Raw genomic sequence first — 18,237 nt, 5'->3', positions numbered from 1 at the left:
CTTCTGGCCATGCAGCATGGTGTCATTGAAGTTTTTTAAACAGAGGAATAAATCAAAGTAATCCTTTAACTAATGGCAGAGTACATGATTGGGTAAAGCGGAAGAGAAGAGTTAGGAAGACCAGATGGAGTAGAAAGAAAAAAAAAGCTAGATTTTTTTTTTTAGTAGACATTCACCAATTGCCCTTTTATCTTTGCATCCCATCTGCTCTCCCTGATACCCATAGGTTCCAAAATAATACTTATTGTTTTTCTACACAAAATCCAGCTCAGTGGTAAGACCACTATATTCATTACTTTGACTAAATGGACACATTGGCCTAAAGTAAATGGTTGGTTTAGAAAGACAATTGGTCTGAGTCATTTTTTTCTCTGAAACAACACGGTGTCTGTGGCTGAATTGGACTGCTTTTTCTGAGTTAGCTTTTCTTTCAGAGACGTGGTGTTGGAGCTTCATCTTTGAGAATCTAGTTAAGCCAGAATGTGTTTTCTGAACACTTGCTCTGTGGTAGCACTGGGGAGTCAAAGAGCCCCCTAACCTTACGGGCTTATGTTGTAGTCCAGACACAAGAAGAATGCAAGACAGCTAACAACACTCACGATGAAAACATTGTCACCATTGAAGTGATGGTGACGATTCTTAGTGCTGAGGAAGTAGCTTACACCTTTCTTTGTCTTTCTATGCAACAAGCTTTCAAGCACGAATTCAACAAAAGAATCTTTTGACTCAAAGTTTGGAAATGTCTACAACCCCCTGGGGGAAACTACATTATAGATATTTTTATCATCTCAAGTCATTTGGAGAAATTAAATTTCTTAAGTCTCAAAATATACACAGGGTTGGTAAACTGCTATTTTGTTTTTTGCAGAAACTGATCAAACAAAAGACTATGAAGCATATTTTATGAGTAACTCATCCCCAGGACTGTATTTATGGTGTGGGGTCTGGAGGCATTACTAATCCTTGTGTATCTCTCCCAACATAGATAGTAGTAACCACCAGCACTGGGCAGGATTTGAAAGACTACCATAATCAGACCATTAGGTAAGTGTGGCTTTTCATTGTGTCAAAATTTTCTGGATGAGGGTTAAGAAACCTTCCTGTGTTAGCCCTGCACCCTAATGTTATTCCTACCCCATCTGATTGAGCTTTTCCAAGCACAAATGGTAACTAGTCTGCCTTGAAGTTAATCTTTGTACCTTTTTTTTTCTTTTTTAAATGCCCACAAACTCTCCTGGTTTTCCCCACAACCTTCTTTTTGTTTTTTCCCAAGCAAGAGAAACTAGTTCTGTCTCCAGATCTCATTGTAAATTCTTCCTTTCATAGCACTGCATAATTCGTGTTCTTTGAAAATTATCGTTTACAAAGGATTCTAGAAAACAAATCAAAGTATTAATGTTGCTTACTGGGAGGAGTTGATAACTTTGACTTAGTGTAAAACATAAAAGCAGACAGCCTTCATATTTATGTTTATAATCTAAATTTGAAATGTATATAACTATTGATATTGGGCTAACTTTTCATCTTGATGTAATCATTCTCTATGAGAGTTACAGAAACTGAGAATTGGGTCTTTTTCCTTGTGTGTCATAATTTTAACTTGTTTCTGCATCCCTGATTAAGAGTGGGTTTTATAGTGGTAGAACCATGGGGCATGAGTTCTTTAGGAACTCAGGGTACCTCATCATGGTGCCATGAAAGGAACAATTTACAATGAGATCTGGAGACAGAAATAGTTTGTTCAGTTGCTCAGTCATGTCCAACTCTTTTGCGACCCCATGCACTATAGCCCACCAGGCTCCTTTGTCCATGGGATTTTTCAGGCAAGAATACTGAAATGGGTTGCCATGCCCTCCTTCATGGGATCTTCCCGATCCAGAGATCGAACCTACATCTCCTGCATTGGCAGGCGGATTCTTTACCACTGAGCCACCTGGGAAGCCCCTGTATATGTGTGTGTGTGTGTGTGTGTATGTGTGTGTGTGTGTATAAAACAGAAACACAAATTAGTAGCTTTGTATGTATAATTTTAAAAAACTTACCAGAGGAATTCCCTGGCACTCCAGTGGTTAGGACTCTGGACTTCCTCTGCACCAGGCACAGAATCAGTCCCTCATCTGGGAATTAAAATCCTGCATGCTGTGCTATATGGCCAAAAGACAAAAGAAGAAAATCAGGACTGTTGGATACTTTGGCTGGGGAGTGGCAAAGTGGTTCATTCCTTCATCCTTTAGTCATTTCACAACACCAAGCATAAAACTGTCTTTCCAAACAGGCTCTGTTCACTCAGAGTCCCTGAGCAGTCCAGATTTTCTTGGAAACCAATTATTAAAGGAAGGAAGGCAAAGAGGGGTGATGACCGGAGAGTAGGGAGCACACACTCTACTTTCCTCCCCCACTATTTCTCTTTACATTTAAATCAAACAATTATGTCAGGCCCTGGGCACATAGAACAGTTCTTATGTCCATGACCAGATTAATGGATTAGAGTTACTGAGAGAGGCTAAAGCAGTGGTATTCTTTAGCTTGCAAAGAGAAAGTCAGGGGTGACTGGATGGCAATATTGACGCACAGAGGCCAAGATCTTAGGACAGAACAGAAGTCTCAAGGGCACCAGGTGGATTTAGACCAGTCAGGAAAATTCAATAGATAGGAGTTTTATTATATAATGGGCCACCATGGGCTCTTCTATGAAGACTTTGAGAATAGGAAGGGCAGGGAGTTTACTCTGGAGAAACGAATGATGTGTGGCCCCTTTGGAAATCTCTTTAAGTGCCCTGTCCTGCCCCAGAAATGTTTTTTACATTTTATTTATTTATTTTTGGCTGTGCTGGGTCCTCGTTGCTGCGTGGACTTTCTCTAGTTATGGTGAGTGGGGGCTACTCTAGCTGCAGTGCTCGGGCTTCTCATCTCGATGGTCACTCTTGCTGTGGAACACAGGCTCTGGGATGCACGGGCTCAAGAGCTGTGGCGCACAGTTGCCTGTGGCATGTGGAATCTTCCTGGACCTGGGAGCAAACCTGTGTCCTTTGCGTTGGCGGTCGGATTCTTAACCACTGGACCATCAGGGAAGTCCTGATCCAGAAATTAAGGGTTTGCGTTTCAGGATATAAAGTCTAAAATAATACCTGCCCTTTCTCCCCTGACACCCATCTCCAACCTCAGACACTTTTGACAACCAATTGAATTTCATAAGCTTTTCTTTTGTTTCTTTTCTATGTCAGGGCTTCCTTTCTTCTTAAATCTGCAAAATGTAGCTGCTGACATGAGTGGAGTGAATCACAGTAAGATCCAGAATTAGGACCAGGGTAAGGCAAGGAAGGCACTTTCCACATAAAATTTAAGGAAGCCCCCCCAAACTTAGTGATTATATTATTTTGCCAAGGCTGCCAGAACACAGTACCACAAACTGAATGACTTGTGCTAAGTCACTTCAGTCATGTCTGACTCTTTGTGACCCCCTGGACTGTAGCCTGCCAGGGTCCTCTGTCCATGGGATTCTCCAGGCAAGAATACTGGAGTGGGTTGCTGTGCCCTCCTCCAGGGGATCTTCCCAACTCAGGGATGGAACCTGCGTCTCTTATGTCTCCTGCATTGGCAGGAGGGTTCTTTACCTCTAGCATCACCTTTTTAAGCAAGAGAAATGTATTGCCTCTCAGTTCTAGAGGTTGGAGAGCCAAGATCTAGGTGTTGGCAGAGCCATGCTCTCTCTGCAGGCTCTAGGGAAAGAGCTATTCTAAGCTTCTCTCCAGCTTCTAATAGTTCCTTGGCTTGTGGCAGCATAACTCCAATCCTCACATGACATTTTCCCTGCAAGTCTTTGTCCAATTTTCCCCTTTTTCTAAGGTTTACCAGTCATACTGGATTAAAGTCCACCCTATTCGAGCATGATCTCATTTTAGCTAACTATATCTGTAATGACCCTATATCCAAATAAGGTCCTATCCATACTGGGGGTTCAGATTCAACATATGCATTTTACAGGGGACACAATTCAACTCCTAACAATCTTCATAATAAATAACATTTAACACAGTGTTTTAAAAATCAGGATTAATGTAAAGAATCCTTGATGCACAAAGTAACACATTTTTCTTTAATATGTATTTATATTTATTTGGCTGTGCTGAGTCTTAGTTGTGGCACGTGGGATCTTTTTAGTTGCTACATGTAAGATATAGTTCCCTGACCAGGGACTGAACCCAGGCCCTCCGCGGTAGAAATTCAGAGTCTTAGCCACTGGACCACCAGGAACATTCACAAAATAACAAAATTTTATGTAAAGACAGAACCAGTATGATCATATAGGATTCCAGAGTTCAAAACTGATGTTCAGGTACATACCAACTCAACATCCCAGTGAAAGCTTTGAAACGGTTCCTTACCTGGGAACGCTGGCAGTATCCAGGCCCAAGACTGCCCCTCACCACCATCTCAGCTGCTCATCCTATACTCCTGGAGTACCCCCACTACCACCACCATCAATGGAACAACTAAAGAGTTAATCTTGGCCCACCTGGGATTCGTGTGGTTAGATATTTTTGAAATCTCATTTACCAGAGAGATTTCAGAATGGGCCAAGTCAGTACACTACACATCAAATATTTCAGGTGTTTACAGGTGTTCCAAGGAAAGTCTCTTAATCCTCCTTTTATTTGTTCTCATAATGTAAACATAATGATAGCTGTTATCCTACAAAAGTGGTGTATGAAGATCAGTAATTAAGTGCTGAGAAGTACAGTGCTGCACTGCATGAAAGGCTGCAGTGACAATTGCAGAGCTGTCTGCTGTTGAATTCATTCATCCATCCATTCATCCATCCAGTATATATTCATTCATCCAACACATTTACCACATGCCTGACACAGTGCTGGACTCTGGGAATAAAACAGTGAACAAGAATACAATCCGTCCCTGCCTTCGTGGAGCTAAAAATTCTAGCGTGGGGAAGACAGATTCTAAACAAATAATAAATTTGTTTAAAATAAATTTAAAATTCCAAATTGTGATAAATGCAGGGAAGGAAATAAGGAGGTTGTTGGCTTCAGAGGACCACAAAGGAGCCAGAATTTAGACCAGGCCATGAGGAAGTGACACTTCAGATGAGAATTATTTTAAGGAGTAAGAGGCTCATTTGAGGCTCTAAGTTCCCCTGCTACAGAACCCTCGAGCCAAAGCTGTTCCCTAATTTTGAGTGAAGCCAACTTAACAATGGAGGCAATCCTTTCCCACTGCTGGGTCCTTCACAGTAATAAACCAGGGCACTCTCCTATGTCCAGATAAGAGTAAAGATAGCTTGCCAGCGTGTCTGATGCTTGCATGAAGAAGGGACAGGCTTGGGCTTTCGAACCATCTAGCTCAGCTTTTATGTCAGCAAAATTGATGACCATCAAACAATGCACAGTGCAAGGAATTTCTTACAATCTCGATGCAGCCACTGAGAATGTTAGAGAAGAAAAATGTGGAGGGAGATGGAACTGAAAGAATCTATTAGTTGTATTATAATAATGACAAAAAATTACAAGCTAGTACCATAGGGACAAAGCAATTTATTGATTAATTGAGAATTCAGTTAAAGCAAAGATTCATTAAAATATTCCATAAGCATTTTGTTTTAATTGAAACAATGGATATGTACATTCATTTGCCAGTCTTTCTAGTTACAGCCTTGCCTTTGAGTATGGATCTACTGATTGGAGTTTCTTGTGATCTTTCTGGCATAAACGGTACCCAATTTCTGTTTCTTACAAATGAAAAGAAAACAAAGACACTTGTGAAACCATTGAAGCCCAAAATTCATCAAGATTTCTTCAGTTTCTTTTCCCAGCCTTTTCCAGCTGTCCTAATTCCATAAGAGCTTTTTTAGTAACCATTCTTTACTGAGTCTACCCAAAATATTCAACTTAATTTTTAAAGAATGAGCATCTCTTTCTTCTCCGTGCTTTTGGGATTACATAAGATTTAATTACATTGTAGGGTTACAATGGCCAAACAGGTTTGGGTACAAACACATCTTATTCTTGGTAAGCACGAAAAAAGTAAAAGTGAGTGAGGAGCTTCCCTGTTGGCTTGGACTGTAAAGAATCTGCTTGCAGTGCAGGAGACAAGGGTTTGATCTCTGGAGGAGGAAATGGCAACCCACTCCAGTTTTCTTGGCTGGGAAACCCCGTGGACAGAGGGGCCTAGTGGGCTACGGTTCATGGGGTCTGAGCGACTATCACTTTTTCACAGCTTACTCTTGGTAAGCATACAGCCCAACAAATGGCATCAAAAGTAGTAGAGTGGACTAAGTTAATAATAATAACTGTGGTTAATAGTTATGGTGCCTACTCTGTGCCAGGCATCGTTATAAATGCTTTGTTTAAGTGCTAATTTCTCCCAGTGACCTTGTGTGTGTGTGCATGCCAAGTCACTTCAGTTGTGTCTGACTCTGTGCGACTCTATGGTCTGTAGCCCGCCAGGCTCCTGTGTCCATGGGGATTCTCCAGGTAAGAACACTGGTGTGGGTTGCCATGCCCTCCTCCAAGGGATCTTCCTGACCCAACGTTGAACCCACATCTCCTATGTCTCCTGCATTGGCACATTCTTTACCACTAGTGCCACCTGTAGATAGGTACTAATATTGTCTTCATTTAAAAATGAGAATACGAGGGTTCCAGAGAGTAACCTCAGCTGGCTAGTATCCATTATGTTGAGGGATGGGCCACGAGGTGAGCTGGAGAGTTGGTTAAGCAGAGTTCTGTCATGAGAGCTTCTGCTTCCAAAGTGTTGCTTCGTGTCCACCAAGTGCTGGTATTACCTCCTCATGAGGGTAGTTGGAGTGTCCAAATCTTTCACAGGTCTTAAGAAGCAGAATCAATTCACCACTCTCAGAGATAATAACTTTGTGGTCCTGCCTTTAAAAAAAAAAGAAGAAGAAGAAGAAGAGACCATCATCTTCCCAGGGCCCTTCAAGACTAAGATTCTGGAAAAAGAAATAGCAGGCAATAAAGCATTTCTTTTCAGCATCAGTTGCCTTTGAAGAAAGCTGATTTCTAAGTGATCCCTCCAGCCGCCATAGGGTGATGCTGCCGGTGCCCATTTCTTCACCTTTGTGTCTTCCTTCCAGCCAGGAGTACCTGCTCAGGGTCGGGTTTCTGGCTGACAGTCAACCATCCTCTCTCCTGGGATGAACCCAGGTTGCCTGACTTCTGCCCCAACCACTGGTGGCCGCTCTGTCCTGTCTGCTTCACCCTGGCCCCTTGCTCCTGGCAGCCTGCCTGATGAGCTGTGTCCTTTCCTTCTGCTGCCATCTGCCCTCGGCGCTCCCTGGCTCTTTTGTCTCTGCCTGGCTTCTCACCTGATGCCTGTCTTGACCCCCCCTTGCTGTTCACATATGCTCCTATGGCCCCTTGTCCACCCACACCTATTTTACTTTCTCAATTGGTAGTAAATGCACATGGTAGAAAAATCAAATCTATGCAAAAAGTTCTATAATTAGATGTTTTGCTTCTATCTGTTCTCCCATCCACTCCATCCCCTAACCCTCATGCCAGGGGGAAATACTTTTATTAGTTTCTTATATATATATCTCTCTCTCCAGAGTTTTTGTAAATGCAGATACAAAAAAATCCATTCTTCTCTTCCTTGGATAAAATGTGTATGTATTGCTCTGCTCTTACATTTTCATCTTTTTCACTTAGTGTATTTTAGATATTTCTCCAGAGCTTTTTGTTCTTTTTTAAACTGTGTAATAAAAGAGCTCATGCCTAAGACCCACTGAATGGTGTGGGTACCAGTCCTCACTGACAGACACCTGGACTTTTCCAGTCTTTGGTGGATGTAAACAATGCTGCCAAGAACAGCTTTGTGCATTTTATTCATGTCAACCCATTTTCCTCCTCCATTTTCCTTCCTGATCCTTTGAGTCTTTCAAGACAAAGTAGATTTCCAACACGTCATCTGTGCTGACCTCTTATCTTTGGCCAAGTCCTTTGACCTTGCTATGGCCACCTTCTCCTAACTCTGAATTTGACCTTGGTTCTTATCTAATAGGGTGTGTTTTTATTTTTCCCACATTCACCTTCCGTCTACTCAACAAATTTTCTTTTTTTCTTTTAGAGTAAAATATTTCTATTAAGATTAGCAATTACACATAAATCCAGTAATTCTAAACAGTTTCACCAATATCAATAGTTGGCATGTATTAAACATTTATGGTGGGCAAGGCACTTTGCTATTAATAGACGCTATATGTTTTCAGTAAAGAATCCACCTGCAATTCAGGAGACCGGGATTCAATCCCTGGGTCAGGAAGATTCTTTGAAGAAGGGAATGACTACCTACTCCAGCATTCTTGCCTGGAGAATTCCCTGGACAGAGGAGTCTGGTGGGCTACAGTCCATGGGGTCGCAAAGAGTCGGATATGACTGAGTGACTACCACTTTTTCTTTTGCTTGCATTGAATATTTGGTGGGCAAGGCACTTAGCTATTAATAGATACTGTATGTTTTGTCTTTGCATCTACCTAATCCTTTTATCAACCCAGTAAGAGAGGAATTATCATTTTTACTAATGAGAAGCCTCAATCTCAGAGAGGCTAAGCAACTGATCCAAGGTCACACAGCTGGTAAATAGCAGAGATGGGATCTTAGCTAAGCCTGCCTGACCCCACCATCATCTCATCTTCTCGAATTCAAAGGAAAGGGTTTGTGGAAATTTGGGGTTTTAAGTCAAGGAGGGTCAATGAAAGGGTCTTTAAAAAAATCTGTTCAAACCCAGAGCTATCTTAATCCTTTGTACTTTTCTAGTTTCCGTGAGGATTTTCATTATAATGACACCTCTGGGTACTTCATTATTGGAGGCAGCAGGTACGTGGCCGGCATTGAAGGGTTTTTTGGACCCCTGAAGTACTATCGCCTCCACGCTCTGCACCCTGCACAGGTGAGCCCAGGGGACCAAGATGTATTCGGGTGCTTATGGGTGATGGGCGGGTAGCTCAGGAACATGGAACTCAGTCCAGTGCAAACAAAAGATTTATCCATGCCAGACCTTGCATTGGCTCTGTCACCAAACATAATTAATATTGAGGCTTTTCCCCCCTGCAAACACGATAATAGATTTTTGTTAACGTTTGGTTCATTTAGTACTCATAAAATGGAAACCATTTACTTCCTCTGTTTTAATAACTAGTAGCTTAATTATAGAGTCGATTTTTATCATGCTGTTGCCTATCCAGTGATTAAGCTAATGAACGGAGAGAAGCTTAGTTATTTGGTAAAACTTCTTTTATATGCTATTATTTAAAGTATCAGAAGAGGAGACACTCCAGCAAATTAGACTCTTGGATCTGCATACTGCTTTCTCCAGAAACAGGCCTTTGGCTCATACTGGGTGGGGTGAACTGCGGTGGCAGAGATCACAGAGGGCCCTGTAGTCAGAATTGAATTCTCAAGTCCAAAACCCACCCACAAATGGAATCGAATTGTCCAAGTTTCCAGGCCAGCTCTAGCAGGGCTAACAGCTAGAGGGGGGCTGCCCCACATGGGAAACTTCACCCTGGTTGCTTTTTGTGCTTTGGTAAGAATCCACAAGGGATGGGGGAGCCTGGTGCACTGCCGTCTATGGGGTCGCACAGAGTCGGACACGACTGAAGTGACTTAGCAGCAGCAGCAGAAAGGAGATCACTGCAGATGGTGACTGCAGCCATGAAATTAAAAGACACTTACTCCTTGGAAGAAAAGTTATGACCAACCTAGGTAGCATATTGGAAAGCAGAGACATTACTTTGCCAACAAAGGCCCGTCTAGTCAAGGCTATGGTTTTTCCAGTGGTCATGTATGGATGTGAGAGTTGGACTATGAAGAAAGCTGAGTGCCGAAGAATTGATGCTTTCGAACTGTGGCGTTGGAGAAGACTCTTGAGAGTCCCTTGGACTGCAAGGAGATCCAACCAGTCCATTCTGAAGGAGATCAGCCCTGGGATTTCTTTGGAGGGAATGATGCTAAAGCTGAAACTCCAGTACTTTGGCCACCTCATGCGAAGAGTTGACTCATTGGAAAAGACTCTGATGATGGGAGGGATTGGGGGCAGGAGGAGAAGAGGACGACAGAGGATGAGATGGCTGGATGGCATCACCAACTCGATGGACGTGAGTTTGAGTGAACTCCAGGAGTTGGTGATGGACAGGAGGCCTGGCATGCTGCGATTCATGGGGTCGCAAAGAGTAAGACATGACTGAGCGACTGAACTGAACTGAAAGAGATCGCTGGATACCTGAAAAAAGGAATATTTTTTTTTCATTCCCATGACCTTGTGGAGTTTGTTCTGGGAAAATCAGGAGTTACTAGGTAAAATCAGTTAGGAAAAATGGAGCACCTTATCGCCCATGGATCATCCTACAGCCCCTGCTGAGAAATCTTTAGAAGAGGAAAAAAATGAAATTTATTTGTTCATTCGTGCAACCAGTACTTATCAAGCACCTACTATGTGCCAGGCTCTGTACAAGATGCTGAGGCATCCAAGATGAATTAAGGTGGTGACTTTCAAACTTTTTTTTGAAGGTGATCTACAATAAAAAAAAAATCCATTTTAAAAGCATGAGCAGTATATACATATTCATACATATGCAGTACCTACACACACATATATATGCACGTACATACACACACATAAATGGATAAACACAAAACCGAAAGAAGAATTTTACTAAGAACACAGACCCTTGTTATGTTCAGTGTACTATGATATTTTGTATTCTGCTTCATAAAAAACAAAATCACTGCTGGTTACAAACCACTGAAATAATGTCATGACCCTCTGATAACGGGTTGCAACCCGCATTTTGAAAACCACTGAGTTGAGATAAGACCTCTGGTCTTGAGGAGCTCCCTGCCTGGGTCTTAAACAGTTAAGTCATGAAAGAATGGGGTCCATGCTTTCATTCAGACGTGAGCATGGTGTTTGGGAGTGCTGAGGCAGGCTCATCTGCTTGGGTACTCGTGTGAAGGAGGGTGGGCTGCTAGGGAGGCAGCCCTGAAGTGATGACCTTGGATCTAACTCTTAGAAGTTGAGCAGGAGCCTTCCAAGCTGAAGAAAAGGAGAGGAGGGCTGCCAGGGAGCAGGTGCACCACGGTTAGACTTGGTGACTTTTGGGAACTCTGGGGAGATGAATGTGATCTCTGGGGATAGAATGCAGCAGTGGGGAAGAAGAGAGCATGGAGATCTGGTCTCTGGGAAGTCCTAACATTGAAGAAACTCTGCAGACGAGAAGATGCTACAAAAAGAAGCCAGAGGGAAGCGATCAGAGCTGGTATGCCCTTAAATTCCTAGTAACACCCTTCTTTTGAGAATCCAGAGAGGACGATCTGTGTACAAACAAGCCAAATTGGGGCTATCATTGGGAGAAGGAAATCTAGCATAGGTATCCATGGGCGTTTGATGACAGTGTTGTTCCTTTCGTTCTCTTGCCCTTTTGTAGATTTTCAATCCCCTCCTTGAGAAGCAACTTTCTCAACAAATCAAATTCTATTACGAAAGGTGTGCAGAAGTTCAGGAAATAGTGTCTGTGTACACATCCACGGCGCAGCAGGGGGACAGGAGGCAGGAAGCATGTAAGTACTGAACTTAAGGAGAGCAAGCTTTAGCTCTGGGCATTTGTATCAACATGTTTAGCTTCTTTCCGTGAGTGTGTTAGTCACTCAGTCATGTCTGACTCTTTGTGACTCTGTGGATTGGGGCCTGCCAGGGATTCTCCAGGCAAGAATACTGGAGTGGGTTGCCATTCCCTTCTCCAGGGTATCTTCCTGACCCAGGGATCGAACCCAGGTCTCCCTCATTACAGGTGGATTCTTTACCATCTGAGCCTGAGAAGGCTTCTTCCTCAGGAGGCTGAAATAGAACACATGTGACTTGATCAGTGGGGACAACTATGACCTCACATAGGTTAATGCAAATGAAAGTGTGCCTTCTACCTAGATCCCAACAAGACCAACACTCAGCAGGAACCCAAGGCTGCCTCATAGCTTCAAGCAGCTGTAATTTAGTTTAAGAATATAAATGAGAGTGTTTTGAGCCTCAAATTATATTATTCCCATCCATAATGCGATCTTAGGCCAGTCTAAGAAAATAAAAATGAATTGGAAAATAAATTAATCATTAGAAATGTTTCCCCATCGGTGCACTTTTGTCTTGGGCCATTAATATCTGAATATTAGCTTTCAGAAATGTTGAACAATGGCTTTGTTGTTAGGGTCTGGGTTTCATTTTTTTTAAATCCTTGAATTGACTCATTCTGGAAGACATTGGTAATTTTTCAACAGAAGGAATGAATTTCAAATAGAGTATTTCCATGCCTGCCCATATTTGCATGGACATCCTTTCATTCATATGGAGGGTGTACCTGTTATAAAACTTGTTTCGTCTTCCAACGTTCCAGCTTGGACCTAGCACTTACAAATTTCTCTGGCTATAGATCTTGCATGGTATGGTGGCACTAGAGTTAGTCACATATGTTCCTTCTGGAAGAGAAATTCCTGTGGGACCTTTGCCATCAGCAAAAGCAAATTGAGTATTTTAGTCCCGCCAAGATATCGCACCATCCCCAGAGCTGAACTTCCCATTTCAGGCCATGGAGGGATAGATGCCTCTTGCACAATACCCCATTCTGATAGGGTTCACATAAAATGGTCCTGGGAAGTGATTAGAGATGATGATAGGTAAGTGTGGAAAGGCAGCACTTCTGCAATTTAATTTAAGAATAGGCTCTACTAGTCCCCCAGCTGCCGCTTTCACCGCTGAATCATCCAGAAAATATGATGCTGTCAGAAGAGGGGGAAGATATATAGAATAGTAATATCCCAAACAGGAAAGAAACTGATTTTGATAGCTGATGTAATTTCAGGAGAGATACCCGGAGTCAGAAGGCCGGTCTTGCATGCTGATCTGTGTGGTGGCATTGGGAGGACTTATTTTAACGTCCTCTGCTGCCTCAATTCCCTGGGGTCCCTGGGCTTTGCTCCTCGACTCACACTGCCAACAAAATGGCCTAGATATTGGCCTCTTGGGGACCCGTCCGAGGCCAGCTGCTCATTCCATAGAATTATTCAACAGCTATCAGCAACTTTGGCACACTTCCCTTGGACGAGGCTTTGAATCTGTGACCTCGAGGCAGAGGCATCGTAGCCAATTTCAAATCCCTGATGTCTCCAAACCAATATCCAGTAAGCTTAAGTCTGACGCCTATTTCTGCTTCATCTTAGAGGAAGGGATTTAGGGAGCAAGCCCTTCCCCCTAACGGTACCTGGGGCTTACCTTTCCTATAGGCAACCTCCGAAATTCCTACCTGGACCTGAAACTCAGATATGGACGGCCCTCGATGTGCAGAGCCTTCCCCTGGGAGAAGGAGCTGAGAGCCAAGCATCGAAGTTTGTTCCAGGCCTTGTTGGAGCTGAGTTTGGTGACAGGTAATTGAGTCCATGCCTTGTCTTTGGACATTGGTTAGAAAGGTCCCTGTTTTTCTGCTTTCCCTCACCTTCTTTAGTGATTTATGCCTTGAAGTTATTTTTAACACTAGTGTTCTAGCTTAATTTCAAATTTAAATTCTGCCCTTGTATGTCCACCACTCTCAATATACCTGTGCACATTTGTGACACTAAATAGAAAAACTTATATTTAGGAATCACTTGAGCAAGTCTTTATGTAAAGCCAAGGCCAAAAACAAAGAGCCGACAGCCAGACCTGACCCCCAAATGTGGTTGCTCTGGCATACACATTGTTGTCAATTTTTTAAAAATTAGTTACCAGTTTCTAAAAACATATAAAAACACAGACTTCTAGCTTTTGTCAAAATATCCAAAGATCTGGTGATGCTGGGCCTCAATTCCTGAGTGGCAGCAAGCTCAGAGGTGAGTGGTTGGCACAGACAGGTTTTGTCCATCTGCAGCCCCTCCTGCCTCTAGTTGAGCACTTCCTGTCTAACTCCGTCATAGATCTCACCTGCCTGGGCCCTTGGGCACTTGAACTTGAGACCCCCTGACTTGAAGTATTTTCAAGCAGCTTCCAGGAGTCTGTGTGTATTTCTCAAATGTGGCCAGCTTAAGTCCATTGCCATTATGGTTTGCATAGTAATTAAGTACACACTGTTAAACTCTGAGGGATCAGGAAACAGTGTCTGTTGCAAAGAGGAGAGAAGCTGGAGGTGTGCAGCCTGGGGAAGGAAATGATAAGGAGGGTAATGAGAACTATTTTAGAGACTAGTAAGAGCCTGTGGTGTTCCTGGGTGTACGATCAGACCCTTGAGGCAAGGCAATGCAGAAACTGATTTCTGCTTCGCTTAAAAACTTTCTAAAAATGGGAGCGTCCAGTGGAATAGATTCTCTTTGCAGATAGTGACTCACCCTCACCCCATCTTGAAAGAATTCAAACCATAAAAGATATTTCATCTTTGGTTCATTTGATATTTGCTGAGTGACTGCTCAGTTACTTGGCTAGACTGCAGAGTTAAGTAAAATAATTCAAGGTTTCTGCCTGTGAAGGACGGACTTGAAAGCAAAGAAAAATTGTAATGTATTTTTAAAAATAAAAGCTATGGGAGTAATTGGCAACTGCACAAAGGGAGTGGTCAGTTCTACTTAGAAGTCTAGGGTGTTCAGGGTAGGCTTCCTGGAGGAAGTGACACTGGGATTGATTTTTTCCCTAATTTTATTTATTAATATTTATTTTTGGCCGTGCTGGGTCTTCGTTGCTGCACAAGCTTTTCTCTAGTTGTGGTGACTGGGGGCTACTCTCTAGATGCAGTGTGCAGGCTTCTCCTTGGCAGTGGCTTCTCTTGTTGCAGAGCATGGGCTCTAGAGCACACAGGCTTCAGTGGGTGCGACTCCCAGGCTCCAGAGTGCAGGCTCAGTAGTTGTGGTGCGTAGGCTTAGTTGCTCCGGGGCTTGTGGAATCTTCCTGGATCAGGGATCAAACCCATGTCTCCTGCATTGTCAGGTGGATTCTTTACTACTGAGCCACCAGGGGAGCCCCGGGTTCCAATTTTAACTTAGTGCTTTCTAGCTGTGTGATCTTAGGCAAGCCACTTCATTTCTCTGAGCCTTAGTTTCCTCATCTGCAAAATGGGGATGACAAACAGGAGTCTGTCTCCCCTAGTGTTTGCTGGTTTAAATGAATTTATACTTAGAGTATTGGCACTTAGTAAACGCTATGTATACAGCATTTCTTAATCTTGGCACTGCGGATGTTCGGGACTGGATAATTCTTTGTTGTGAAGGGTCCGCCCTGTGCATTATAGGATGATTAGCTGCATTTCTGATCTCTACCCACTAGATATCAGTGGCACTCTGTCTCCTCCCATGCCCCCGCCCCCCCCTCAAGTGTAACAACCAAAAATGTCCCCAGACATTGCCAAGTGTCCCCCAGGAGACCAAACTGCCCCCAGTTGAGAGTCATTGCTGCTGTGTACATGTTAATCTGTTATTACCCGGTCTTCATGGGTCTTCTGGGAGATGGTGGAGTTGCCCCCCGAGTTGGGTGCACAGAAGAAGGAGATGCATGTTGGAAGGTGTAGGCTAAATGGCGAAGACAACATCCACCTGAAAACTAGTTTCATGAGATTTTGGATATGTTTAAATATAGTTTTGCTGATTGGGAGCAGGAATGAATCATTTTTCACAAAACATTCTTTTTAAAGCAAATACTCTCAATAAAGAATGTTTTTGTGTTATTTTTACAGCTCAGAAGTTTCGTTTAAAGAATGTGAAATGATTTTATCCTCCGTGGAGGCCTAGAAAGGGAGCTCATTAAAAACCCAAATCATGAGCCCCTGAACCTTGAGACTTGATGGGCTGCGGTGCTGGGGAGCTGCCACGTGGCAGCTCAGAAACGCGTGCAGCTGCCCCATGCCTGGGGGGAGAGGGGGCACAAAGCTGGGTTTGCCGCTTCGAGCCTCACTGCTGGTGCCCAGCCAGCCAGGTGGGTCCTGCTGGTGCCAAGTCTGCTTACATGAACACCAGTGAGCATACCCTGAGGGGCCTCTGCCTCCCCAGGCACGGGGCCACCTGCATCCCGCCTCTCCCTGCCACTTCCTGAGGCGCAGGAGCAAGTGGGACAAGGATGGGGGCAGATAGGGCAGGCAGATCTCCAGAACCAACCTCAGACCCCCGTTCTGTCAGCCCCTGTACGTCTAGCTTACGTTGTCCCGTCTGTGGGAACTGGGAGCCGTCTGCAAAGGTAGGGCCTACACCCCTCCTTAAAATTCATCTCTGCCTGGCACCCTGCCCTTACTTGGGGCAATTATAGTTAACGAGATACTCTGCCTGCCTAATCCTAGAGAGAGACTGGTGTCACACATTGTGCCCAGTTTCTAACAATCCTGAGACAATGAAGAAAATTTGATGTTGTAAGTTGAGGGTAAAAAAAAATAATAATTAAAGATTATTTGCATATCTTTACTCTGGCCGTATAGGAAGAAAAGTAGTCAGACTGGTGTGACTATGTTTCTCTTCCCACTTCCTCACATACCTTTTCTCCCAAGTTTATCCTGCTGTGGTTATCTAGCTAGCTTTGGAGTGCTTTGGACAACTCCAGTCAAGAGGACCTATGTTTGTATCATGTCTTCGGCTGTCAGCCTGAGCTGTGTCGTCCTGTTGACAAATAGACTTTTCTAGAATATCCTCATGAGATTGCATTTCTCATATCTGAGATAAGCTACAAGAACAGACTCAAGGATCAGATGTTGACTGCTCAAAATTCTTGATGTAGGAACCAGGCAGGTGCAGTAGCACAGATAAAGGAATGCAACTGTGTGAATAACTTAAGTCACTTGTATCACAACCTTCCATTCATTCATTCCCTAGACAAGTACTGACCAAGTGGCCCTCATGAGCCAGGATAGAACAACGATGGGGCCATGTTTTGAGTGAGAGTGACTTAGGTTAAATGCAAAGAAAAACAGCAGCTCCCATAGTTCCCACAAATAGAATTAATTGGTGGAATTATTTTTTTCCTGGCGTTAAAAAATACATATGACAGCAACAGACAATGGCCTGCAATTGCTCATTCTTTGTGACAGACTCACCATTTTCTTGGCAGCATTGCCTCACATACACCGCCAACTCCATTGCCAGGCTGCTGTACGTGCACACTTCAGATGTGAGTGTATCCCCCCACACCGACACCATATGATTTTAGATGGATCATCACTTCAAAGGAGCCATGGGAACAGTTCATGGGGTACAGAGCTGGGAGCTTGTGCTTCCTCACAATCAGTTGGAGTGTCCTCTGCTTTCTGTCCAGGGAGGTCAGGAGTGGTCACCACCTCCTAGCTGTTCCCAAAAGATTGAGCTCTACTTTTCTACTACAGAAGAGAAAATCAAGTATTCACACTATCATTCTTTAAGGACTGTAATTAAAAAAATTTTTATGGTAAAATGCACATAATTTAAAATTCCCCGTCATCACCATTTTTAAGTGTAAGGGCTTCCCTCGTAGCTCAGTTGGTAGAGAATCTGCCTGCAATGCAGGACATCCAGGTTCGATCCATGGGTTGGGAAGATCCCATGGAGAAGGAAATGGCAACCCACTCCAGTATTCTTGCCTGGAGAATGCCATGGACAGAGGAGCCTGGCAGGCTACAGTCCATGGGGTCATAAGAGTTGGACACGACTTAGCAACTAAACAGCCACCACCATCAGTAGTGTTAAGTACGTTCACATTGTTGCACAAACGATTCTAGAACTTTCTCATCTTGCAAAACTGAAACTGTGTACTCATTTAGAGGGGCTTCCCTAGTAGATCAGACAGTAGCGAATCTGCCTGCAATGCAAGAGACCTGGGTTTGATCCCTGGGTTGGGAAGATTCCCCTGGAGAAGGGAATGGCAACCCACTCCAGTGTTCTTGTCTGGAGAATTCCATGGACAAAGGAGCCTGGCGGGCTACAGTCCACGGGGTCACAAAGAGTCAGACATCACTGAGCGACGAACACTACTCGTATACTCCTTTAGACCACAGTTCCCCACCCCGCCCCCTGGTGGCCACTGTTCTGCTTTCTTTGCCCATGCATTTGATTCTTCGAGACCACATATGAGTGGAATCATACAGTATTTGTTCTCGTGTGACTGGCTTATCTCACTTAACATAAAATCCTCAAGGTTTGCCCATGCTGTGGCCTCTGTCAGAATAGCCTTCCTGTTTAAGGCTGAATAATATTCTATTGCATGTCTAGATCACATTTTTTTCATTCATTCATCTGTGGATGGACA

The 18,237-nt window shown here is 43.5% G+C and overlaps 1 protein-coding gene across 1 annotated transcript in view; it reads left to right on the top strand.

The window, feature by feature from the left end:
- The window catches only part of SEL1L3 (SEL1L family member 3), a 108,192-nt gene that overhangs the window by 33,921 nt on the left and 56,034 nt on the right, over window positions 1-18,237 (top strand). Inside the window, exons 6-9 of the mRNA XM_061419837.1 lie at window positions 986-1,044; window positions 8,790-8,922; window positions 11,459-11,591; window positions 13,302-13,442. Of these exons, the coding sequence (XP_061275821.1) occupies window positions 986-1,044; window positions 8,790-8,922; window positions 11,459-11,591; window positions 13,302-13,442 (466 nt within the window). The remainder of the gene's footprint in view (window positions 1-985; window positions 1,045-8,789; window positions 8,923-11,458; window positions 11,592-13,301; window positions 13,443-18,237) is intronic.

Source organism: Bos javanicus, chromosome 6 (genome assembly GCF_032452875.1).
Source record: "Bos javanicus breed banteng chromosome 6, ARS-OSU_banteng_1.0, whole genome shotgun sequence".
Taxonomy (NCBI): Eukaryota; Metazoa; Chordata; class Mammalia; order Artiodactyla; family Bovidae; genus Bos; species Bos javanicus.
Note: the sequence above shows the minus strand (reverse complement) of the source record. Positions and strands in the feature narration are given on the sequence as shown.